We start from the raw sequence: 26798 nt of genomic DNA, 5'->3' as shown, positions 1-26798 counted from the left end.
ACTATTTGGTAGATGCCAGTGTTGTAACTGTATTGAACAGCTTGGCTAGTGGTGTGGCTAGTTCTGTACCACAGGTCTTCAGCACTACAGCCAGGATGTTTTCGGGGCCCATAGGATACAGCAAAGGGTATCTAGGTCTGAAGGGTCTCCCAACAAAATATTAACTTGTCTTTTTTTTCTCGAAGCTGATTTTTTTTTTTTGCAACAAACTTACCTTTGGCCATGTAAACAGTCATACAAAGTAAATTGCTTCTGTTTCTATTTGTGAATGTGCTTTTCTAAACTACCTAATTTTGGTTGCTGTTTCAGATACAAAAATCTGTCTCGTCCATGAAATCAGCTGCGGCCCTGGATCTCTCCAATGCATTCCTGTCTCCTGGACGTGTGATGGCGAAACGGACTGTGATAATGGTGGTGACGAGGAGAACTGTGGTAATGTGACTTGGAACAAAACTTTTGATATTGGCATGTTGCTGCTTGAAGGTTGGGGTAGGGAAGGGGGTATAGTCTGTTTTCTTTCCAATATTTCGTGCTTCATGGAAAGTGGCAGACTAGCCCATGCTCCCCATGAGCTGAAATTTGACCTTTATGTGAATTATCTGCATGACTTGGGGTGAATAATGAGCACTTCTGCCATTTTGGGAATGCACCAGAAGTAATGTGACCTACTTGTCATGTGCTTAGTATTTCCCATTGGCAGAGATCCCATGTTGCTAGATTATAGCTTGGGCAAAAACTAATTTTAGAAATAAAATTACAGAAGCAAGAGCAAAACAGATGGATTGCATTAGCTAACACCATCTCTTCCAAGTGAAGAATATGGGCCTCCATGTAGGTGTATGTCCTTGACCTAGTTCAAAGTTTCTTTGCAATTAAAATGGGAGAATATAATAGGCAACGATGTAGAACAGCAATAGGAAACATTTAAAATTGTGTTCAACAGAGTGCAGGAACAATATATTCTGCTAAAAGGAAAGAACAAACTAAACACTAACTCAATGGATGAGTAAAGCCATAAGGAAACAATTGAGGATAAGGATAGAGGCATACATTAAGTACATAGACAGCAGGGGAGTGAATGATGGAGAATATTAAATTAGGAGAGAAGTCAAAAACAATTAGGAAGGCAAAGAGGAACTATTAAATTATCAAGGAACATAAAACAATAAAATATTTTACAGGCGCAATACCACCAGTAACTAGAGATGGCAGAAATATTAAATATGTTGCTTCTGTAATTACCAGAGATGAAATGGATGAATGACTATTTTAAATGAACTTCACATTACTAGAGGGGATATAGTAAACTTAGTGTTGGCTATCACCAGTTCTCTGGCACTACACCTTTTTTCGAATGAATTATTAAATGCATGTAGTAATGCCTCAGCTATCTCTTTCCTACATTTTCTAATGCATGGATGCAATCCATCTAGAACAAGGGTTTTATCCTGAGTTTCGTTAGGTTAATATATCCCTTCTATTTTAAATGCACTTTGCATTCCTAATGTCATAATCCACCTGTTCCATCTCTGGTAAATACTGAAGCAAATAGGGATTAGAGTACAAATACACAAATCGCTAAGTTGTGACATTGGTTAGCAAGGCTACAAAAAAAGCAAACCAGGCACTGGGGTTTATTTCTAGAGGTACAGAATTGGGAAGCTGTGCTTAAACCTGTATCAAACTTTGGTTAGACCACACTTGAAGTACTGTGTGCAGTTCTGGTCACCATATTTGTCGTCATAGGCAGTCCCTTGGGATCGAAGAAGACTTGCTTCCATTCATAACATGAGTTCTCAGGTGGCTGTACATTCCAATACGAGAACCACATTTTCTGTCACAGGTGGGACAGATAGTCATTGAGGGGAGGGTGGGCAGGGAGCCTGGTTTGCCGCAAGCTCCTTCTGCCTGCGTTTGATTTCTGCATGCTCTCGGTGGTGATACTCGAGCTCAGCGCCCTCCCAAATGCACTTCCTCCACTTAGGGCAGTCTATGGCCAAGGACTCCCAGGTGTCAGTGGGGATGTTGCACTTTATCAGGGAGGCTTTGAGGGTGTCCTTGTAACGTTTCCCCTGCCCACCTTTGACTTGTTTGCCATGGTCGAGTTCCGAGTAGAGTGCTTGCTTTGGGAGTCTTGTGTCTGGCATGCGAACTATGTGGAGTGGAGCTGATCAAGTGTGGTCAGTGCTTCAATGCTGGGGATGTTGGCCTGGGCGAGGACACTAATGGTTGTGCGTCTGTCCTCCCGGGGATTTTCCCTGGGTGTGGCCCTGGACAACATAGACCACTTCCCCTATCTCTGGAGCCTCCTATCAACAAGAGCCAGTGCAACCTTTGACCACCTGAGGAAAAGTTTGAAGATCAGTCCCTCAAAACTGTCACCAAGCTCATGGTCTACAGGGCTGTAGTAATAACCGCCCTCCTGTGTGGCTCAGATGTGGACCATGTACAGTAGACACCAAGTTGCTGGAGAAATACCACCAGCGATGTCTGATATGCCTCGGTAGATATGTCGACTATGCCCTGGAGTTCAGCCTCTATTGTAAAGAGGCACTGGAGAGGGTGCTGAAAAAATTTACAAGGATGTCAGAAAAGCGAGGGTATACATATCAGGAAAGGATGACAGGGTTTCTTTTTTTTCCTTCAAGGCTGAGGGGTGACCTAATAGATGTTTTGACGGAGTGTATACAGAGAATGTTTCCACTTGTGGGAAGAGCATAACTAGAGGCCATCAGTCACCAAGAACTCCAATGGGGAAATTCTTTACCCAAAGAGTAGAATGTGGAACCAGTGATTGAAGCAAATAGTATAGATACATTTAAGGGAAGGCTAGACAAGCATGAGAAGGGAATGGGATGTTGTGCCGATTGAGGAAAGACTGGAGGAGGCTCAAGTGGAGCATAAATGTCTGCATGGACTAGTTGGGCCTGTTTCTGTGCAGTCTATCCTATGCAATTAGAATTGGGCAAGATTACTTATATCTAGTCAGATTCAGTCATGCATATTTTTGGACTAATTTAGAATGATCAACTTGTACTTGTATGTGTTTAATCATACAAGTGTCCCAAGGCACTATATAGGCACAGGTTTTGACTAGCTCTTTCAGAAAGCCAATGCAGACACAGTAGGCTGAATGGCCTGCTCTGTGCTGTGATTCTAAGAGGAACAGATCACTAAGTTGTGGGAGAGTTTAGGAATGTTGACTAAGAGTCCATCTTTCACTCAAGCCTATCACTAATAGTTGCATGAAAGCAGTGGGGGAGGGGAAGAAATGTATGAGACCATAATCAGACAAAAGGGTGCTGTAAGGAAGGTAAATCTGCAGGAGATTGGAGCTAGGATAAGGAGATGCTATCAAAAGGTTTGAAGATTTAAAATGTAATTCCATATGCTGTAGGACAAGGACCCAATGTAGTTGAGAATGGACATGGGTGAGTGGTTCTTGGTGCAGAACAAGATGTGGGCAACTGCAATTAGTTTATGAAACATGAAGAAAGGAAATTCAGCAAAGGGAGCACTAGGGTAAAAGTCTGGATGTGATCAAAGCATAAATAAGGATTTCTGTAGCAGAGGGGTTAAGATGGGATCAGAGGCAGACAATGTGTGGAGATGGAAATAAGCTGTTTTGCTGATGGCAGTTGCAGGGATTGAAGCACAACTCTCTCCAGATACTGAGGTTATCTTCAGCCTCTGAGGTGGTGGGCTTGTGACCAGTGCCAAGAACAATGGCTTTTATCTACTTTCAGTTCATCTAGTACTTGATGTCGGGTGGTCTAATGACCTGGAAGTGGTTGTGGAGTCTAGAACACTGGTGGAGGGATGGAGCTTGGTATTGGTATATATGTGCAAGCTAACTCTGCCCCCCAGATGTCACAGAAGGTCAGCACATTGAGGGAAAAAGGTGGGCTAGTGATGCAGGAAAGAGAAACTGTTGCTGGTGTGCTTCGATAGGTAGAACTGGAACCATGCAGGACAATCCATGGAGCTGGACAGTGGAAGAGGAACTTCAGAACAAGGGACAGTGTGCTATGATTATAACACAGGATACAGAGGGCAGTAATTCATTCTCTTTTTAGAAAGAGCTCCAGTCTGAGACTCCTGGTTGTCATTGCCCAGCCTGCCTTCTGCCAGTGAATAGCATTCTTTAAGGAGGCATGGTGCTAAGAAAGAATAGTTGGATCAGGAACCTCAACCTAGACATCTCTATTCTACCAACATACAAGTAAATTTCCCTTAAGCAATAACACACACTTTGTAAACTGCTACAGTACAGAGCCGATCTAAACTTTTTTCTTTTAAATTAAAACCATATTCCTCCAGATCTGTCATTAGGGGAAAAGAAACTCTACCATTTATCCAGAGACTAAACTTATTCTAAATTAATTCAATTTAGCTTTAAAATTGTCTTTACTGAATTCAAACTATTACTATTCATCCCACTGAATTTGAAGTGGCAACTGTACTCCTGTGATTGGCTAAATTTTAGCACTTCAAGTCTCCAAGGCTGTAGCACGGCCCAATTTATACTGGAGGCTATGACTTGTACTCTTTTCAGAGACGCTGCACTTGCAGATCTCTAGTGCTGGGCTTCCCTGGTGGCTATTTAATCTTTAAAAATGTAGCACATGCATTTTTAAAAAGACCTGGGAGATCCACTGAACCACCCACTTTGAAAATCTGGTGCCAAGCCCAATTGATATGAGTGCTAAGTTTTTTTTCTAAGTATTGATTCCAATTAGAAGTTGACTGACATACTGCTACATTTTGTTTTTGTGAACCTGAAACTGATTTCTAGTATTAAAAATGCAATATAACTGCAAGAGGCAAAATATATTGCAGATGCTGGAAATAGTCGGGCAGCATCTGTGGGGAGGGAAACAGTTAACATTTCGGGTCTGTGACTTTGAGTATAACTGCAGTCCAGTTCACCTTAAATTCATGGCCCCCCCCCCCCCTGGCCATTCCCCCAAATATGGTGCCAGAAATATGTTGGCAGTGATTCTGGTCTATTTTACTATATGTAAAAATGGGTTTCTTCACCAATTTTCAAATGGAGGTGTTTAAATTATTATGGGACACTTTACCTCATACTGGAGGTTTTCATTTATATTAAAAAAACCTTGCTGACATTTAACACCAGTTAAACAAATTTCCTGAAGTGACTGCTTAATACTGGCTCTACCATGGAGCAGGACAGCAATGCTCTAAATCTGTAGTAGGTGCAAAATATGGTTGGCTTGATCTTCAGCCAGTGGGAATCTAATTTTGCCATGCAAACTACATGTTGCAAAAGCATTCCTGTATACAGTGAATATAGTGTATTCTATTTCAGTCTTAATTGGGTGACAATCTAAATGCATTTTTGTTCTACTGCCCCTTTAAGTCTTTGAAATTACTCCAGAATACAAATATTGACCATCTTTCAAGCCATAACTTTTTTTCTCATTTTTCAGGTACTTTTACTTGTGGTTCAACAGAATTTACCTGCTCCAGTGGCAGATGCATTTCCAAGGCATTTATCTGCAATGGTGAGGAAGACTGTAGTGATGGAAGTGATGAAAAAGGTTGTCTTCCACCTTCCTGTGGCCCACATGAGTTTCATTGCAATAGTTCGGAATGTATCCCCTTAGGTTGGGTGTGTGACACACATACTGATTGTGCTGACCAATCTGATGAATCTCCAGCCCGCTGTGGGCACATTCATCCTCCTCCTCTGATCTGTTCTCCAAATGAAATTCAGTGTGGTTCAGGTGAATGCATCCATAGTCGATGGTACTGCGATGGAGATACTGACTGCAAAGATGCAAGTGATGAAGTCAACTGCCGTAAGTCATCCAACCTTTTCTGCGTTCAGTATTTTTAAAAATGTCTTCCTGTTCAGATCAGCAATGTTGTGGGTCTTCTGTGATTTGGTGGGGGAGGGAGGGAGGAGGGAGGAGGAAGGAGAGGGAGAAAGGGAGAAGAGGAAAGTCGACTTGCTAACCCAGGTGCCATCTAATGGTCAGAACCAAAGAATACAGGAGTAGGCCATTCAGCCCCTTGAGCTTGTTCCACCAAACAATTGCTCATGGCTGATATCTTCCATTTACCAGCCTTTGATTCACATCTTACTGTTTCCAAATTTAAAAAAAACTGACCGTTTCAAGTTTTCAACTGTCCCACAATACAATAGTGTATAAAATGATACAATGAACTCTACAGAGTTCATTGTCTAGGTGTAACCTGGTCAGTCTTTAATGGCTTCCAGAAGTGAAGATACAAGGGTGATGTTCAGGTTATATACCAGGCCCAGCATGTGTACCTTTGGCCTGAGGACTTCTGACGGTAGTGCCCCTTGGTGGTGGGCAGACCTTATGTACATTACAATGATCTGACATTGTCACCATCTTGTGTGGCAAAAGTGCTTCCTGAATTCACTCATGTCCTAGCTCAAATTTTGAGACCGTGCTCTGTTCTGGATTCTGCCACCAGAGAAAATCACTTCTCTGTCTGCTTTAACAAAACATGTTTTTAAACACCTCAATTGGCTCACCTCCTAAACTTCAGGAAACACAAGCCAAGTTTATGCAAACTGTCATAATTTTAACTCTAAGCCCTGGTATAATTAAGAACATAAATAGCAACAGGAGTAGGCCATATGGCCCCTTGAGCCTGCTCCGCCATTCAATATGATCATGGCTGATCTGATCATGGACTCAGCTCCACTTCCCTGCCTGCTCCCCATAACTCATCATTTAAGAAACTGTCTTAAATTTATTCAGTGACCCAGCATCCACAGCTGAGGCAGTGAATTCCACAGATTTACAACCCTCTGAAGAAATTCCTCCTCATCTCAGTTTTAAATGGGTGGCCCCTTATTCTAAGATCATGCCCTCTAGTTCTAGTCTCCCCATAAGTAAAAACATCCTCTCTGCGTCCACCTTGTCAAGCCCCTCATAAACGTTTCAATAAGATCACCTCTCATAATTTCAATGAGGTAGAGGCCCAATCTACACAACCTTTCCTCATAATTCATCCCTGGAATCAACATAGTGAACTGCCTCCAAAGCAAGTATATCCTTAAATACAGAAACCAAAACTGCATGCAGTATTCCAGGTGTGGCCTCACCAATACCCTGTATAGTTGTAGCAAGACTTCCTTGCTTTTATGCTGCATCCCCTTTGCAATAAAGGCCAAGATTCCATTGGCCTTCCTGATCACTTGCTGTACCTGCATACTATCCTTTTGTTTCATGTACAAGTACTCCCAGGTCCTGCTGTACTGCAACACTTTACAATCCTTCTCCATTGAAATAATAACTTGCTCTTTGACTTTTTTCTGCCAAAATGCATGACCTCTCACTTTCCAACATTATACTCCATCTGCCAAATGTTTGCCCACTCGCATAGCCTGTCTGTCCTTTTGCAGATTTTTTTCCTCCATCTTTGTAACATCAGCAAACTTGGTAACATTGCACAGTCCTTTCTTGCAAATCGTTAATATAAATTAAGTAGTTCAGGTCCCTGTGGTGCCCCACTAGTTACTGGTTGCCAACCAGAGAATGAACCATTTATCCTGACTGTTTTCTGTTAGCCAATCCTCTCTGCTAATATATTATCCCCAACCCCGTGAACTTTTATTTTCTGCAGTAACCTTTTATGTGGCACCTTATCAAATGCCTTCTGGAAGTCCAAATACACATCCACTGGTCCCCCTTTATCCACCCTGTTCGTTACATCCTTGAACTCCAGCAAATTTGTCAAACATGACTACTTCATAAATCCATATTGACTTTGCCTGACTGAATTTTTGATTTCCATATGTCCTGCTGCTTTAATAATGGACACAACATTTTCCCAACCACAGATGTTGGGTTAACTAGTCTATAGTTTCCTGCTTTTGTCTGCCTCTTTTTTTAAATAGGGGCAGTACATCTGCTGGGACCCCTCCCAGAATCCAGGGAATTTTGGTAAATTACAACCAATGCATCCACAATCCCTGCCACTACTATTCAAGACCCTAGGATGCAAGCCATCAGGTCCAGGGGATTTATCTGCCTTTAGTCCATTATCTTACTGAGTACCACCACCTCAGTGATTTTGATTGGTTCCTTTCTTCCACCCCCCCCCCCCCCCACCCCATAGCCCCTTTGACTATCCACTGTTGGAATATTTAGTGTCCTCTACTGTAAAGACTGATACAAAATATTTGAGTTTCTGCCATCTCCATGGTGAAGCAGCACTATACTGCCTTCCAAGGCCAATATCACCTTCCTGAAGTGGTCAAAACTGAATGCAGTATACCTGATGTCTGACCAAGACTCTACAGATGAAGCATCACTTCCTTCCCTTGTGTATTCCAGCCCCCATGAAATAAGTAACATTCCATTACCTATTTTGTACCTATGTACTACCTTTTGGTGATTTGTGTCCCTAGACATACCAATTTTTCTCTCCCCTCCACAGTTCCTAATCTCTCGGAAAATTCAGATTTCTCTTTTCTGGTATCCAAAGTGGATGACCTCAGACTTCCCAACAGTGAACTTCATCTGCCTCTGTCTTTGTGTCTCACTTCTTGCATAACTCATGCCTCCTAATATGGTGTCTGCAAACTTGGATATTCATTCATTCAGTGCAGTACAAATCCTTGGGAAACTCAGGTGGCATGTAACCTTCTCTATCCCTCCCTACCTTATCCCTCTTATCAACCCATGTCATGACTTTATCTCCAATTCTAATCCATAGGCATCCCCCTATCAAGCAAGTTAGTGACTTCCTCAATTTTGAGCTAGGTTAGTCAGACATGACCTACCTTCACACATTTATGCTAGCTCTTTGCTCAGCTTGAATTTGCTCAAGAATAATCTGGGGATGGTTCTAACTGTGGTACCAAAATGTAATTGAGATTTTGGCTCCTTTATCCAAAACTAGTTTCAAAAGCTGTCCTGAAGAGGACCAGAAATGTTGGCTTCTGATTTCAGATTGGGCTGAAGCAGAACAGCATTCACTGCTCTCCTATATCGTACATCTTTTAACCACTCTAGTACTTCAAAAAAAAACCTGGATGGAATACCTAAATGTGAGCAAGCTGTTCTAACTTTGCTTTTTAGCTCCTCGAACATGTAGACCAGATAACTTCAGATGTGGTGATGGTGCCTGTATCCATATTGACAGGAAATGTAATGGATTGAGTGACTGTCTTGATGGCAGTGATGAATCTGTCTGTATAAATGGTAAGTGCACAAGATCATTAGATTGACTGGACTGTTAACAAGTTCTTCATTACAAATTATTTTTTTTCTTTTCTGCTGCTACAGAGTGCACAGGACCCACTGACTTCAAATGTGGAAGTGGAGAATGCATAGATATAACACAAGTGTGTGATCAGCATCAGGACTGCAGGAATTGGAGTGATGAACCTTCCAAACAATGTAGTAAGTAGTGAATTGGTTATAATGCAGGTATACAAAACTTTAATTTTTGGGGCCTGAAATTCCACATTGTCTTTTTTTGGTGCTATTTAAGATTTACTGCCAATTGTTTTTTTCCTTTAAGCCAAAGTAGCAGCAAAAAAATTGAAGTTTTGCTACTTTTCTGTTTGAATTTGGCGCTGTGCAGAAAGACCTTGGCTTCTGTGGGTGGCGCTAACAGCACCAAAAAACAGGCTCCATTCTGTGTGTGCCCAAGCATTTAGGCTTCCAGGATAATTGTACAGCTTTACTCTAGCTAACCCATGCTGATTTTTTTTTCCCCTGTACCAAACAGCCAAGATTTCCAGCATTTTCTCTTATTCCAGAATCCAGTATTTTGCTTTTGTATCAGTGCTGTACCTGCCCTGGGAGTGTTTTGATGCTGAAACTTCCAGCCGACTGGTCGCAAATGGCCCCCCTGCTTCCACCCCTCCCTGGGCTTCTTTGGAAGCCAAGCTCGTGTGTCTGGCCAAGGGAGCAATCCTGCCAGCTGGCACTCCGACCATCTGCCTCGAGCCTGATGGTAGAACTTCAACTTGCAATTTACTGCAATAAAGTTTTTCTCTTCCCTCTGCACAAACATTTTTAATTTGGATATAGTAAGTCTTGTTCCCTCCCTCAAACCTATAATTCAGCTCTGAAACAAGATGAATGTTGATTTGTCTATCTGACTTTGATTTGGTAAAGTAAGGTTTTTACAAGTGGTCCCCAGTGCTGTTTTTGGAAAAAATCCTTATTGGCAAAGCTTGCAAAAATGGTGTTACAGGTGGGTTTGACTGACATCATAAAAGTTAACTCAAAAAAACCTGCTGTGACCTGTTCAGAACCTGCCAAGTGTTATACCCTTGGTGAAACTTGCAACATTAAGTTTGTTCCAAAAAACACTGTCTCCCAAAATTTGGTGCTAAATGGTAAATTTTGGGCCCCTGGTGTGCTTGTTTTAAAATAGTATTTCCTGCTGATGCAGCCAAGTACTATACTGGATTTGTAACAAGTTTACTGGTTCAAATAGAATCCTAGAATGGTTACAGCAGGAAGGAGGCTATTTGGCCTGTGGAGCCCATGCTGGCTCTGAGTGCTTCAGCTAGTCCCACTCCTGTCCTTTTTTTTTCCACATATCCCTGAAAATGTTTTTTTTCAGGTGCTTATACAACTCCCTTTCTGAAACCTGAGAGTCTTCCTCCACCACTTTCTGGCAGTGCAGTCCAGATCCAATCCACTTGTGTTTTAGTTAAGTTTTTCTTGTGTTGCCTTTTTGGTTCTTTTGCCAATCACCTTAAATCTGTGTCCTGTTTCTCAACCCTCCTGCCAATAGAAACAGTTTCTTTCTCTCTCTCTCTCTCTTCTGTCCAGACCTTTCATGATTTTTGAACACCTCTACCACATCTTCTCTGCTCTTAGAACAGCCACAGCTTCTCAAACCTATCCATGTAACTGAAGTCCCTCATCCCTGGAATCATTCTCGTAAATCTCTTCTGCATCCTCTCTAGAACTGGACACCATACTAAGTTGAGGCTGAACCAGTGTTTTATAAAGTTGCTTCATCATTTTCACATGTACAATCTTTATGGAGCCCAGAATCCCATAAACTTTTTTAAACTGCTTTCTCAATCTGCCATACCACCTTCAATGATTTGTGCACATATACCCCTAGGTCTCTCCCTTTAGGATTGTACCCTTTAATTTATATTTCCCCTCATTCTTTCTAACAATGTTTCACCTCATACTTTTCTGTGTTAAATTTAATCTGCCACATGTCTGTCTATTGTACCTGTCTGTCATCTTGCTCTTGCTATCCCCATCACTGTTCACTATATATACTTCCAAGTTTTGCCACCTACAAATTTTGAAATTGTGCCCCTGTGTACACATCTCAAGAAAAGCAGTGGTCTTAGTACCGACCCTTGAACACCACTGTATACCTTCCTCCAGTCTGAAAAACAACCATTCACCGTGACTGTTTCCTGTCACTTAGCCAATTTCTTATCCATGCTACCATTGTCCCTTTTATTCCATAGGCTTGCCAGCAAAGTTGAAGCCCATCATCTGGCACTTTGTCAAATGCCTTTTTGGAAATCCATGTCAACTGCATTGTCATCAACCATCTTGTTACTGCATCAAATAACTCAATCAAGTTGATTAAACACGATTTACCTTGAACACATCTGTGCTGGCTTTCCTTAATTAATCCACATCTATCCAAGTGACTCAATTTTTTGGTCCCTGATCATGTTTCTAAAAGCTTCCTCACTACAGAAGTTAAACTGACTGGCCTGTAGTTGCTGGGTTTATCTTGCACCATTGTTCAAAAAAGGGTGTAAACATTTGCAATTCCCCAGTCCTGTCACCACACCCTGTATCTATGGAGGATTGGAATATTGTAGCCAGTACCTCTGATTTCTGCCCTCAATTCCCTCCACATCCTAGGATGCATCCCAACCACTCCTGGTGATTTTACAGCCAGCCATTCTAATACCTCTTTATCCTATCAAGTATCACACTACCATGTCCTTCAGTCTATGGCAGCATCCTCTTTGTGAAGACTGATGCAAAGTACTAATTTTTAGTGCCCCCGCCATACCCTCTGCCTCCATGCATGGGGTCTCCTTTTTGGTCCTTAGCATGCCCCACCCTTCCTCTTGCTACCCTTTTGCTATTTATATGCCAATATAAATTCTCAACTGTACCTAAACCCTTTCCTCTTGGCAGCCCATTGTTCCATTATGGTTTTGCCTGCCAATCTTTGATTCCAGTTTACCGAGGCCAGATCTGCTTATCCCACTGAAATTGGCCCCCCCCACCCAAACATTTTTACTCTAGATTGCTCCCTGTCCTTTTCCATAGCTAATCTAAACCTTGTGATACTATGATCACTGTTCCCTAAATGTTCACTGACTGACACTTACTCCACTTGACCTAGCTGTCCTCAACCAGATCCAGCAATGCCTCCTCCCTTGTCAGGCCAGAAACAACTGCTCAACAAAGTTCTCGAACATACTTCAGAAATTCTTCTCTGCCCTTAACACTTGCAATCCCAGTCTCTATTAGAATATAGAAGTCTCCCTTTTATTCCTACACTCTAGTTCTTGCTGCTCCATATCTTTTGCACTATTTGGTCTATAGAATACACCTAGTAGTGTAATGGCACCTCTATTAAAACTAGCCATATAGATTCTGTCCTTGACCCCTCTAGGACTTCCTTCCCCCTCCAGTGCTAACATTCTCAACCAATGCTGCCACACCCTCCTATCTTATGTTTCCTGAATTTATAACCAGGAATATTTAATACCCAATCCTGTCTTTTTTTTGAGCCAGGTCTGTTGCCACGGCATCATATTCCCATATGGCTATTTGAGCCTGCAGCTCACTTAACTTGTTTACTATGCTTTGTGTTCACATACTTGCACTGCAAACCCATCTTAGACCATCCTGTATTCTTAGTTTGACCCCACCTAAAACTTTTTTTGTGCTCTGCACCTCAATCTTTGGAGCACTTTATTTCCCCTTTCTAATGTTACATCCTGGTGCCCATCTCCCTGCCAAATTAGTTTAAGCCCTCCCCAACAGCACTATCAACCCTCCATGAGGATATTGGTTCTGGCTGTTGAGGTGCAGTCTGGCTTGTACAGGTCCCAATTCCCCCAGAACTGGTCCCATTGCCCCAGGACTCTGAAGCCCTCCCTCCTGCATTATATCTCAGCCACGTATCATCCTCCTTTCTATTCTCACTAGCCTGTGGCACTAGGAGTAATCCAGATATGACTACCTTTTTTGAGGTCCTGCTTTTAATCTCCTTCCTAGCTCCCTAAAATCTGCTTGCACCGGTCACTGGTACCGATATGGACTATGACCTCTGGCTGTTCCAACATGGCACAGGATGGTTAACTTGTGCCCAGCATTCTGCAGTCATGTGGCTTGACTTTTATTCCAAATTGATTTTTAAATTGCAATCTTCCTTGGTTTTCATTAAAAATGTATTTCATTCTCCAAAAATATACTATTTAATAGTCACCTTGTAAATCAAATACATTGCAGTCTTGGTTTCAGACCCCTTCTCTAAACATTCCCATCTCTGAAAACAAGCCGATTAAGCTGAAGTCTTTAGTTGTGATTTAAGAATTAATGGAACACCGTGGACTTGCAGACTTTCATTAAACTTGTATTACAAGTAAATTCCTTTTCAAAATGTGTTTGGCAAAGTAAATTCAAATTGGCAATATTGGACTTTCCAGTTAGTGTGCATGGTTTCACTTTGAACTCCAATGCAGGATATCTACTGAACATAACCTTTTTATTTACATGTTTTCTAGCTGGGTCATTAATTCTGCAACTAGGCAACACAATTAGATAACATCTACTTTTATATTTAGCGATCAGCACTCTGGCATTTTCATTTATGTTTAACTTGGGATACCCAAATCAGTGTAGGGTTGAGCACTTCACCAGATGTGTGAAGCTGACGAACTGCTTTAAACTGCAAGGTATTGAAAGCGTATAATGTGAGATTCAAAATTTGCAATCGTGCAAGTAGTATGTTTAGTTTAATAACTTATTAATGCTCTTGTATGTAGTTTTTTGGTACAAATGATTATCCTAAGTGATTTAATTCTCTTCTCTTAGATGTGAATGAGTGCTTAGTGAACAATGGTGACTGCTCTCACATCTGCAAGGATCTGGTCATTGGCTATGAATGTGACTGCCCCATTGGTTTCAAATTAATTGATAAAGCCTGTGATGGTAAGTTGACTTTGCTGTTCATTAAGTGAGTCACTAACTTCTTGTAGAAGTTCAAGGGATATTTGTGCTTTATTTGCAGATATTGATGAATGCAAAAATCCTGTGACCTGCAGTCAAACTTGCACAAATTTAGAAGGAAGCTATATGTGTGGATGCCATATTGGATATCTCATGGATTCAGCCAGTGGAGTTTGCAAGGCTGTAGGCAAGTACAACATCTTTAGTTAAAGACCTGCTAAGGGTATTGGATCTTTGGCTGCTAACTTACAATCCGATGTCCAGCCCAAAGCTTCCAGTGTAAGTGTGGCTGTCGTAGGCTGCCTGCAAATTTCCTGAGGGCCATGCTCAGATGTGCTCCAGGGTTTGATTAGGAGCTCCAGCCACATGATGGGGTGCTTTAATCTTCCATCTATGGAGAAGGTGGCAGCATCTGCCATTACCAGTTCTGAGACAGTTGATGTTTGTCCATTGTGAGGAAGGCTTGATCCTTAAGGTTGTAGTGTGGGGTCCTCAAAGGATTCCATTCTATGTCGCAGTTCTACCAAGCATTTTGGCATTGGTCATCAAGGCTGAGGTAAGATCGCTGAAGGGCTTTGACAACTGTCTAAAATGGTCTTCGAGATTTGAGACGGATTGGTGGTGGGTTGTTCAAGTTGGCTTGGATCAGCATGTCTTTGCTGGTATAGCGGTTGTATTCTCTGGAGACTGCATATTCGCAGGGTAGGTGTGGTACGATGTTTGCAAGCAGGGCCAGCCAAGGTGTTGGTATCAAGTGTGCCGGTGATAATGCTCATCGAATTTTAGCTAGACATCAAAAGAAAAAACTAGTTGGTTCACTGCTTTCACATCTCGGACTTTTAGTTGAAACTAGCCCAGACTGAGACCTATTTGCTGTTTCAGTTGTAAAGGAAACCACTGAAATGCTTGCTCCATTTTAATTTCGTTCACGTGACAGACCTGCAGACAATTTGGTATTTAGGTTCTTTTAAGCTAGGAATTGTTCTTGTAATTCTCCTCTGGACCTTTTTCCAAGGCCACTATCGCCCAACTGAGGGGACCCAAACTGGGTGCAGTATTCCATATTCAGTCTGACCAGTGTGTAGTGACAAAATTGTGTCCTATGATTTACACTGGTTCTACTAATACAACCCAATACCCTGTTAGCTTTAGTTACAGTTCTCTGCATTGGTCATGGTCATGAACTTTCAATGATCTGTGCATAATGCCTTGCTCTCTGGTATTTGCTGTAAATTATGCATGTATTCTGTGGGCCTACCAATATGCATTACACTATCTAGATTAAATGCTGTTTGTCATTGTGATGCAGTCCCCTAGTACCTTATCAAGGTATTCTGAAAGACTGTCTACCAGATTTGGGGGGGCGGGGGGAGAAAAGAGGGACGGAGGGAGAGAAATTGCAACATTTTGCATGGGAGGGAAAAGGGCAGGTCACTTATGAAATCACAACTTGCCCAGAAGACATCATTCTAAAGTCCAATTCATCCAGACCATAACCAAAGTTACCAAAAAAGTTAAGAGCCCAATATCTGCTAAAGTTTGTATGAAGACTATTTAATTGGTTTTATACAGATACTAAAAGGGTCATGAGATGCCCTTTATGAACATGGGGAATGGGCCATTTAGCTTTAATGGGATTTCATACTAACAAACTGGTACTTGATGCACTTAAAACAAATCCTCAAAAGCCACCACTTTCTCTGGCATTACATGCTGCCTTGAAACTATGCTGATATGGTGTGTCAGAACTACACATGGGACAGCGCAACTTGCACAGAGCAGCAATCTCCTGGGAGAAGCAAAAAAACCTTCAATTACAGGGGGCAAAAAACCCTCTGGAATTGCACTCTGACCCTTGCAGGCAATTGTGCAAGCTCCAGGAGGCCAGTGATTAATGACTAGTCCCTGGTAACTCGCCTATTTCCCATTATTGACTTCTGGTTGCAGGAATTTGTCCATCTCCCCTTTGAATGCTTGCAGTAAATCCATGCTCCGCAAACCTATCACCAGCCTGTTTCAGAGATTGCTGACTCTCTGAAAAGTATTCCTTGGTATCATATTTTCTTCCATGTGCCTTCTCTGGAAAAAGTACAGAGCTGGCTATTGCCCAGTCTGTTTCCTGGGTTAATTTTAAGTGGCCAATTATTTGTACATTGTCCAGTTCACAATCTTGCTCGATTTGTATTAAACCATCTAAATGTTCTCTGATTATAGGAGGGGTGTGAAATTCTGGTCCAATGGAGCATATGAGAAAATCTCAATGCTCTTGCTCGCTCTTTAATTACATTTATTTCCTTACAATGCTAGTAATACTTCTGAGCTCTCGCTAATTAGCTTTTTTTCCAACAAGCTAACTTTCACAGGATGTTGCAGGGCATACATAGGTTAATGTCATTGATTCAGTGTCAACAATTCACCGGTATATAAATTCTAGTGCCAAAAGAATAATAGGACTGAAAATGTCTTGATCATTTTGCATAGTCTTCCTGCATAGGAATTTCTGGTTTTAAAAGCTTGAATTGCCCCTGATTCAAATGAGCACAACATGAGGACTTTGGAGCAGTAAACACATTTAATGGCTCATTTCATCTAACTTGTCACTTTGTACTTCAATATTTCTGCTTGCTGTAAATTGCTTTTTTTCTCTCCGAGGAACAAATTCCTTGGTCCCAAGCTACATGTCAGTTCATTGAGTGAAGTTTGCAGTGGAACTGATTTTTTAAAATCTTTTTCAGAAGGCCACATTCATGTATTCTGTTTAAATTTTCCCTTTTGTAGGAGAGGAGCCATACTTGATCTTCACTAATCGGCATGATATCAGGAAACTGGGATTGCGCCACAGAGTGTACAGTCAGGTGGTTGGGCAGCTGAGAAATGCTATGGCACTTGATGCTGATGTTGCAGAGCAGAGAATCTTCTGGGTTGACTTGGGACAGCAGGCAATTTTCAGGTAATTCAAATGTTGTTGCATCCTTCTTGCAGCTGTTGTGTACAAGATTCTGCCCAAACTAGCTTCAGGATCCAATTGATAAACTTTTGTTCAGTCAGCTAAATCTAAAGTGCCTACTTTTTGTATTGAACACTTTATGGCCGAATAGTAGTTGCTTATTTTGTGTCGTAATTAGATATTTTGTTTCTCATTTCTCTTAGCTGATTTGTAATTGGATGGTAGTGTTTTGGTATTTTAAATGAGACTAGTAATCCCAGTGACTCATACTAAATTTACTTTGGATTGTGCCTCAAGTTTTATTTGAACCTTTTTTCTATTGTGTCCGTCATGTGGCCCAGTGAGAACATTCAAAATGGGTTAATGTGTTTTAAAAAAAAAAAGCCACCCATTTTGTGACTGCCACCCAAAAAACATGAAGATTTCCCAAGATTATTGCTGGTGAAGGCTTCCTCACAAAAATAGAAAAATCTGCCCAGCGTGGGAAAAAATGGGTGTTCAAAAGTGGAATTTGGGGTCGATTGGACAGTTAAAGAAAATGGGTGATTAAAACATTCACAATTTACCCTGATACTGTGGGTTGGTCCTAGGAGGAGAAAAACACCTTGTTTAAATATTTTTGCACATTAAAAATTCTCGGACCTTTTAACTTAACTCACTACAACAGAATTTAAAAATATTTCTTGTAAGGCTACTTGTCTACTGCCCAGTTCTGCTCATTTTTGTGGGCATTTTTTTAATACTTGCCTGAGTCATCGCTGAGCCAAATATTGTGCTGGGGCGATCTGTGGACAGTGCACGCCGGCGGTCTGCTCCCAGCGGTACCTCAACTGCCGGTGTAACTCAGCTGGGCAATTTCTCACTGATCTGGTTATTGTCCAATACTGTCCAGAAACTAGGCAGTGAGCCAATACAATTTCTAGCCCATTATGTTGGATTTTTGCTACCTTTTCCCCCCTCCTCTCTCTTTCTCTCTCCTCTTCCCCCCCCACCCCCTCCTCCCTCTACCCCCAAAAGGGAAGATCAGTTGGTGCTTCAGTGTTTGATAAAATTATGATAGAGTTCTTTACATAATATCTGGTAATGGTGCGGCCTTCGGTGATGCCTTGGTCACAATGCATGGATCTGTTACAACCATACTGGCAATATTGTGCATTTGTCAAATGAATTAAAATGATATCCCAGTTCAAGTATTTTTTAGTTGTTGGATGTTGGAATAAAGGAAACGGATTCTAACCATTTAGCCTTTCCGCAGTATGCCGATGGATAAGCACAAAGGCGATGCAGGTATTTCCAGGATTGTTAACAATGTACGAATTCGCGTGGGAATTGCTGTGGACTGGATCTATAAAAACCTTTATTGGACTGATGTGGGTGCTAGAGCCATATCTGTGGCGAGCTTTGATGGAAGCAGAAGGAAGATCCTCTTTGACAGCAACTTAAGAGAGCCAGCTTCAGTAGCAGTTGATCCACTGTCTGGGTATGAAGCTTGCCTTGAATGTACTGTAGGGTATTGACATGCAATTCAAAGCACATTTAGTTGTAGTTGAAGTATTTTGGGGCTGATGAGTATTTTTGATCAGAACCACAGATGCTAACTGCTGAAAGTCAGCATTTGTAGTACAGAATTTACAGCACAAGCCATTTTCCCTTTATGCATGGGAGTTGTCTGCTGGAATCTTATTTCCTTGCACTTATTTAAATTGGAATTGGATTAATATAAAAATATGCTTTACTGCAAGTGGCTATCATTTTTTCTTTAACTTCCCCTTCATGTAATCCTCAGTCTTTCTGATTTATAAACCAAAACCACCTTCCTAATTTTGAAAAGCTTGGATTTCCTTTTTTCTATCCATGAAAACCCCCAAGTAATTTAGCCTATGACCTCTCAATTCATACTCTATGCATCTTTTGTACATGTTCCATGGTTCTAATGGTGTCTAGAACTGCACATAACATTCCCAACTGTAGCCAAACCAGCAACTTGTTCTAATTCAACACCACTTGTGTTTATATTCATTGCTCCATGGGTGAAATGTAGACTACCATTTACTTTATGGCTTTTTTGTCTGCATTTTCATGTATCTGTATCCAATTAATTCTATATTGGTATCAGAAGTTTGATTGCCACCTTCAGTCTGCACAGTTCAAGGTCATGTGGAGGGGTGAAGAGTGCATTTATCTTTATCTTTATCTTAATCAGCATTGGAACTTTGAGATTAATTCAAAGACTTCATGGTTCAGCACTTCCAAAAGGATTACTTCTAGCCCAAGTGCAAGATATGGAGCTGCTTAATCACTCACCTGTAGCATGTGTATGCTGTGCACTTGTTCTGTATTACCCTTTTGATGAGACAAATATTTAAAATCTGATCTACCAGATGCACTGAGGTAGAGTTTCCACTTTGGATTCAATTGGTAATCTGGGCACATTGAACTAGTTTTGATTACACTTTTCCCTTGAGTTTCAGCTCACTCATTTGCATATCTCAACACACAATCTGGCATGCACCAGCAAAATTGGGCAGCATTTTAAAATGTCATTTTTTTTAATATTGCTTTCAAAAATATTCCTTTTTAAGTGTGGTAACTCGGTGCAGCTTGTTTAATACAGCTGAAGTTTTTCTCGAAGCATTTTTAATCAGTCACTTTACCTGAGTAACCTGATTTTAAGTTACTGATGCCAAAAAATGAAAACCATTTGCTAATTACATTGAGGTACCATAGTCTTTTTTTTTAGTAAATTAAAAAAAAATACATTAACCTTTTTTAAATCATGCCTATTGGTGTCCTTGTGCCCAAAAGAACCAGCTTAATTTTTGGAGCCTCCTCAAAGGCTAAACAAACCCAGTGGTTAATTCACCCTCTAAGGCTAGTGTTGTGGGTGGGACTGGCTTCTAGCAATGTTAAACTAGTGCAAAAGATTGAGATCAGCACAACTGAAGTATTTCATTTAAATTAGATCCTATTGCTGGAAGATGCAAGTAATTTAGAGGCTGTACATACAGATCACACCAACTGCATGTTTACCCATTATCTATCACTTGAATTATGATGTGTCCCTCTGCACTCATGTAACTAATTTTCTAATGTCAGTCAGTTTACACTGAAATGAATGAAATATCCCCAAAGAGAAACACGCTAGAATTTAATAAATACAATTTAATCTATTCATCTCTCTGAACCCCACCCCAGATAAAAGCAGTTTCCCTGGCCTTGGGCATATCTTGGGGGCTGTTCTGGGTTTTCTAGGTTAACTTGTATGCACAGCTATCATGGGCTAATTCCAATTCTGGGTTCATATTGCAATCTAATTGACTTGGATTCCATATATAGCTTTCATTGCAGTTAGTTGCTTTTGTCTTGGCTCTTGAGTTGCATCACAATAGTAAAGCACACCATCTGAGGGGGAAATAAACTTGAGTAGGAAATTCTACACACTTGGAAGAGTTTTAATTTGGAACTATGTAATTGTGCCCACTTCATCTGAAGTTGTGGATTAGCTATGCAAAATCTTCAAACCAGTAAACTGAAGCACAGTTCAGTTTTCAATCTTTGGTAATCTTAGATTCAGATGTATGGTGTATGTCTTTGACTTTCAGGTGTAGGAATCAAAGTTGTGCCACTATTTGAAGTGTACAGCAACTAGTCGTCAAGGACAATCCAGATTGCATTTTTTAAAGTTGTCACTACTTATTTACAGGTATATTTACTGGTCAGACTGTGGTGAACCATCAGTAATTGAAAAAGCAGGAATGAATGGTGGTGGTCGTGAGCTCTTAGTTACCAGAGACATTGAATGGCCAAATGCCATTGCACTTGGTAAGTAGACTCCTGAGTACAGATTTTTATTTTTGATGTAAAACTACTAGAACCTGGCTTAATCAATTCAACTTGTCCACAGATTATGTGAAAAACTATCTATATTGGGTTGACTCTAAGCTGCACACACTGTCCAGTGTAGATGTGGCTGGACAGGGTCGAAGAACTGTGCTAACCTCGCATGAATTTCTTGCTCATCCTTTTGGTCTGTCAACATTTGAGGTAAAGTATTTGATACTTAAGGTTTGTACAACTGCATCAGGATTAAATACGTTGCTATATCTGAATATTCTAGTTGCAAAAATAACTAAACACTTGAGGTTTGACAAAAATTTGGAAGATTCTGGGGTTTTACAGAAACTTGTATTGGATACATCTGAATTATTGAGGTTTATAAGATAATGAAGGGAAGATGGTGTTCCAGCTGACGGTTTATTTTAATGAAACTGGTTAGGCAGGACCAGGGTCACAAATTTAAGTTGTATAAAGTTAGATATCAGGAGGTGGTTCTTTTCACTGAATAGTAGACCTCTGGAACAAGCTGCTGTTTCATGTGGTTGCAGACTTGCTGAATTCCTTCAAGTAAGAGATGGATTTGTTTCTGGCTGTGACAGATTACCTCTTACAGAAGGTAGGTACTGCAGGGAATTCAATGGCCAGAGTGATCTGGACTAGTTTTAATCATGTAGCTGGGTTGGAGAGGAATTTCCCAGATTTTTTTTTTCCTCATTGGCCTGGGTCTTTAATTTCTTGGCCTCTCTCCAATCACATGGTTTTGAGTGGGGTGGAGTGTATGTTGTGATATACAAGGTATTGCAACTATGTGGGATAGGATTGCTGGACCAGATGGTCTTTACCTGTCATTTTCCATATGTTAAGTTTCACGATGCATTCTAGGTGACTAGACTAAACTTATTGAATGCACATGTCATTGCTAAAATAATAAGTGCCTGTTCAGCAATTTTGCCCAGTAACCCTAGCTATAGCGCAAAGCATGTGAAGTTAGAAAATGTATCCAGCACTGGAGAATGGATTTTTGTGATAAATATTGACTGCAATTGCCTGATAACTTTGAAATTGGTCTAATTTCAGGATCGTATCTTCTGGACTGATTGGGAGTCTAACGCTATCTATGGAGCTAATAAATTCACAGGAAAAAATCTGGTGACTTTAATCTCCAACCTTAAGGAACCTAAGGACATCATTGTCTATCATGAGCTAGCACAGCCATCTGGTAGGAAATCTATCAATTTCTTCCTAGCATCAATTTAAATGGGAAACTTTTTTACATTTTTTTTCTAAAGATCAAACAATGATAACTTACTATTCAGTTTTATGGATCCATATCACCTTTTTAATGCAAGGTATTGCCTCTAGCTAGAAATTAAACCAGTTGACATTTTTGAAGGCTGTTTACTTTTGCAAACAGTAACATTATCAAAATTGGATCTGAATTGTCCTAGTTACATTTTTTGCCTCAGAATATGTGGTGGGAAACTGACCACAGCTTCAGGATATAGCGCATCCTAACATGGAAATCCTGAAGTTGTGGTCAGCCTTTCATTGCTCCGACACTGGCTTTGCTGTGGGGACCCCCCCAAAAAAAAAGTGAGAACCAACATGAGGGAAAATCCTACTTGACTTTGTCGTCAACAATCCACCTGTCGCAGATGCATCTGACAATTATATTATTAGTCGCAATGACCACCGCATAGTCCTTGTGGAGACCAAGTCCAGTGTTCAGAGGACATCCACCATAGTGTTGTATGGCACTACCAATGGGATAGATTAAGATCAGATGTAGCAGCTCAAATCTAGGCATCCATGAGGTGTGGGGCAGCAGCAGAATTGTATTCCACCAGAATCTGTAACCTCATGGCCCGGCATAACTCTTGCTCTGCCATTAGCATCAAGTCAGGGGACCAACCCTGGGTCAGAGTGCAGAAGAGAATGCTAGGAGCATCATCTGGCCTACCTAAGAGGTGCTGACCTGGGGAAATTGCAACATAGGATTAAATGCATGCTAAACAGCAGAAGCAGCATGCTATTGACAGCTAAGCAATCCCACAACCAACTAATCTGATCAAAGTTCTAGTCCTGCCATATCCAGTTGTGAATGGTGGACAATCAAATTGCAAATATCCATACTTTGGATTAAGAAATAAGAGCAGGAGTAGGCCATTTGGCCCCTTGAGTCTGCTTTGCCATTCAGTAAGATCATGGCTGATCACACCATGTCATGTGGCAGGTTACTTTTTGTTCAGAACATCCATGTTTAATGCAAGTTTGTCCCACTCGGAATATTAACCCAATTGATGTAAAAATAGTAGTTTTGGCTACCCTATTCTGCTTCAAGTATTGATCATGCCATTTGTTGGTCTTCGAACAAAATGTTCTAAGATTACTATTCCTGCTCATTGAAGGATGTAAATACAATACTATATTTAAATATGTAATTTTAGCACTCAAAGTTTAATAATATAAACATTTTTTAGTGAATTCCTGTTGCTGATCTTTCAGTTACAACAAAACTGGCAAATGCCAAATTTACCATCAAACTTGTTTTTAAACTTGATCCTGAATTTTCAGACAGCAAAATGCCTGCAGTTTGAGACTTTTATTCCAGTCCCCACCACTTAGACATCCACACTTGTTACAGGCAGCTGTCTATATCTGACACCTAGAGAACCATTTGCCAGTACCCACAGTCAATGGAAAAAAGGCAGCACTTGTCTAACACATTGGGATAGTTTTTCTGCTCTTGCACTAATTTGGCACAATTTTCCAAAAATCGGCATAACAAGCAAATGATCGCAGAATTTTAAGTGCAAAAAGTTTCTGATCTTTGCCACTAGTTCAGAAAACATTGTGCTAGAAGCTGACCCAGCCCACAACTGGCCATGCCCCCAGGGTGGATGAATTATCTTTGGGCGTTTCCACTAATTTCACTTGTTTGCAGGCCTTTGAGGCGATGCTAAAATAAGCTGGTTCTTTTGGGCACAAGGACACACTTATTCAAAAGTTTTAAAAATGTGCTTCTGTTTTTATGACTGACTACTGTACCCCAATGTAACTAGCAAATAGTTCTGTATGAAGTCATTTTCAGTGGTTTTAAAATCCGGTTGCTCAGGTGGTGGATTGACAGTGATTTTAAAAAGTTGGAAAACCCCTCTTAGATATATTAAAACTGTAATTAGTTACCACTCGAACATTTTTTTGAAGCAAATTTTTTAAACTTGTGTATTTTAAGCTGCTCAATTACACTGGTCCTTGGCTGGGTTTTTTGTGGTCAGTGATATGTAAATGTGTGGAAAGTTGTGACAAAACACTTCAAAATCAGTGCCATTTGCGCTCTGATCGCTGATTGTGCCCACATTGCCCTATTAAGTGAGTGGCTATTTCTGGCAGTTTGAGTTCTTCGCAGCTCATCACCTGCACTTGCAAACCCAACACCCCTCTGCAATATACATTTCTTTTAATGCACTGGGTTTTTTGACAGTCAAGTTAAAACGAGTTGTATGGGAACAGAAACTAAGAGTGGATTATTTAAGATATCTTATTAAAATATCTACAATAGAATCTTGTGTTACACAAAGCCAGACTGAAGCACATATTACAGTTTAATCTAGCCTTGATAGTATGTATGAAGATGAAACTATTCTCTCCACTTTGGTTGGTTTAAACTGTATGCTTTGCTGTTGGTTCTCAAACATGAGGCATTGGTCAGTTTTTATGATCAGTTTTTGTGATTTTGGCTTTGCCATCCACTGCTTGTAGCAAGTAATCACTAACCTGAGTGCTACATACTGTTGGGAATGTATGAAATGAACTCTGCCAATGAGAAAAACAAATCTTGTATTGGAGTACTTTGAAGCTTGGTCTGTTGGTTACAATATTGGGCCTGGCTATCAATATCTTTTGACTGTTGCTTTGCCCTGTCTTGCATGAAAAGGATGCCGATGTCTCAACATTGATTTTTGAAAACTTGTATTTGCAGGCAAAGATTGGTGCAATGATCAGTTGAAGAATGGAGGATGTAAATACATGTGTCTCCCAGCTCCCCAGATCAACAGTCAATCTCCAAAATACACCTGTGTGTGTCCATCTGGAATGGAGCTGCAGCGGGATGGACAGTACTGCAGAATGGGTATTGGAATAACGTGGTTTCTTTGCTATTTATACTATTGCTTCATTGCCTAGATACATTTAATCTCAATGTTGTCTATTGGTAGAGTAGGTGTCATGTTTTGGGATTTGGGATTTCTTGCTCCAAGATTACATGTTGTGGGTTAAACCAAGTCATGAATTAGTCTCTGGGACTAACTGGTGTAGTTTCCTTCTCGTTCGGCTCTTTTTTGCAACTATTGAGTCAACCTAGAAACCCAAAAATATAATGGCCAACACTGATTTCAAAAGGGAAGGTCCTGTTTAACCAATCTTATTGAATTCTGTGAAGAGTAGACAAAGGTAATGCAGTAGATGCCAGATACTTGGATTTTGAACAGACCTTCAATAAGGTACTGCATAATAGACTCATGACTGAAGTCCAAGCATTTGGAGTTGTTGGATAGCCAGTTGGCTACAGAACAGGCAGGGGCAGAAACCAGATTGCAGGAATTCAAGCATGGAGTTCCAGGAAAGATGGGCACGGATTTGGGAAGCGACAACACATTTGAGGACTTTGGAGAGGAAGGGAGGTTGAAGGTGGGGCAATAGCTTGCAAGCACCTGCCCAGATAACTTGGGCAAGCACAAGGAAGCTTTCCCTTGTTTTGACACAATACTTCAGCCAGGCAGATCTACCACAAATTGCTTTAGTAAAAAAATCTCATTCTAAATTTATCTTGAAGCCAGTGAGGCACTGCTTAAACATCTAAATTGGTAAGGATTTGTGGAATTGGAGTGTACAATTTGGGACTTTGCTAGTGATACAAGCTTTGGCAATTGTACATACTGCAAGTCTCTCCTAATGAATATTAATTGTGAATAAAATGTAAATTTCTGGAAGCTGCAAAGGTATTGCTCTCCAGACAACTGCAATATTTTTGATTTTCTAATTGCTGCCAAGTTAAAGCAGTCAAATCTAATTTTGAATTGGCATGCCTGCAGGCATGTCAGTTGATCTGACTATGAATTTTTAATTCGAATAATGCTTCTAATCAGAATATCAAGCTTGTATAAAATGTAGTTTTTTTAAAAAAAAAAGCTCTTCAATTTTTAACAATGCCTTCAATAAAAATATGAAAAGGTCAAAAATGTTTGTGCTTTAACTCTACTGCATTGCACTCTAAGCAGTATCCATTTGAATACTACATTTGATGAGCTTTACTTATTTGCACCCTATTATAACGGCAGGAAACTCTGCAGAGCAGATCACTGGCAGGATTGAATATGTCCTGTTTAGGTGCAGTAGTCTTAAAATCCAAGTGTCAGTGACCTGGCTTCTGAATGCAATTTCATAAATTGTAGATTGTTTGCCTTCAGTCTTTTGGGGGGAAAAAAGCACTTTTCCTGTAGGAAATTTGCCAAAGAAACAAGTGATTAGCTCCTGATTGACCATAAACAATTCGACTGTCGAGTCCAAGAAGATCCTGGACTGAACTTAGTCCCACCTTGGCTGTGTCAGTTGGAGGTGCTGCAATTGGCTTGAATGTACCTTGATGATTAGATTTGGGAGTAAAGGGAAAAGATTCTGCTTGTGATCACTTGCTGGAAGTATACTGGTGGATGTTGGAGGTCTAGATCAAGCCTGGCTGTGGTCCAGTACCCTATTGCTCTGCTGCAAAAGAAAATCCAGTTTGCCAAGGTATTGGCAATGGGTTCACC

General features: G+C 40.7%; 1 protein-coding gene across 1 annotated transcript in view; it reads left to right on the top strand.

The window, feature by feature from the left end:
• The window catches only part of LOC139273976 (very low-density lipoprotein receptor-like), a 54998-nt gene that overhangs the window by 1517 nt on the left and 26683 nt on the right, over positions 1–26798 (top strand). Inside the window, exons 2-13 of the mRNA XM_070891243.1 lie at positions 310–432; positions 5454–5825; positions 9090–9212; positions 9297–9413; positions 14070–14186; positions 14266–14391; positions 16983–17154; positions 18407–18631; positions 20855–20973; positions 21056–21195; positions 22066–22207; positions 24971–25120. Of these exons, the coding sequence (XP_070747344.1) occupies positions 310–432; positions 5454–5825; positions 9090–9212; positions 9297–9413; positions 14070–14186; positions 14266–14391; positions 16983–17154; positions 18407–18631; positions 20855–20973; positions 21056–21195; positions 22066–22207; positions 24971–25120 (1926 nt within the window). The remainder of the gene's footprint in view (positions 1–309; positions 433–5453; positions 5826–9089; positions 9213–9296; positions 9414–14069; positions 14187–14265; positions 14392–16982; positions 17155–18406; positions 18632–20854; positions 20974–21055; positions 21196–22065; positions 22208–24970; positions 25121–26798) is intronic.

The sequence above is a fragment of the Pristiophorus japonicus genome, chromosome 1 (assembly GCF_044704955.1).
Source record: "Pristiophorus japonicus isolate sPriJap1 chromosome 1, sPriJap1.hap1, whole genome shotgun sequence".
Taxonomy (NCBI): domain Eukaryota; kingdom Metazoa; phylum Chordata; class Chondrichthyes; family Pristiophoridae; genus Pristiophorus; species Pristiophorus japonicus.
The sequence above is the reverse complement of the archived record's forward strand: the minus strand, read 5'-3'. Positions and strand labels throughout refer to the sequence as shown.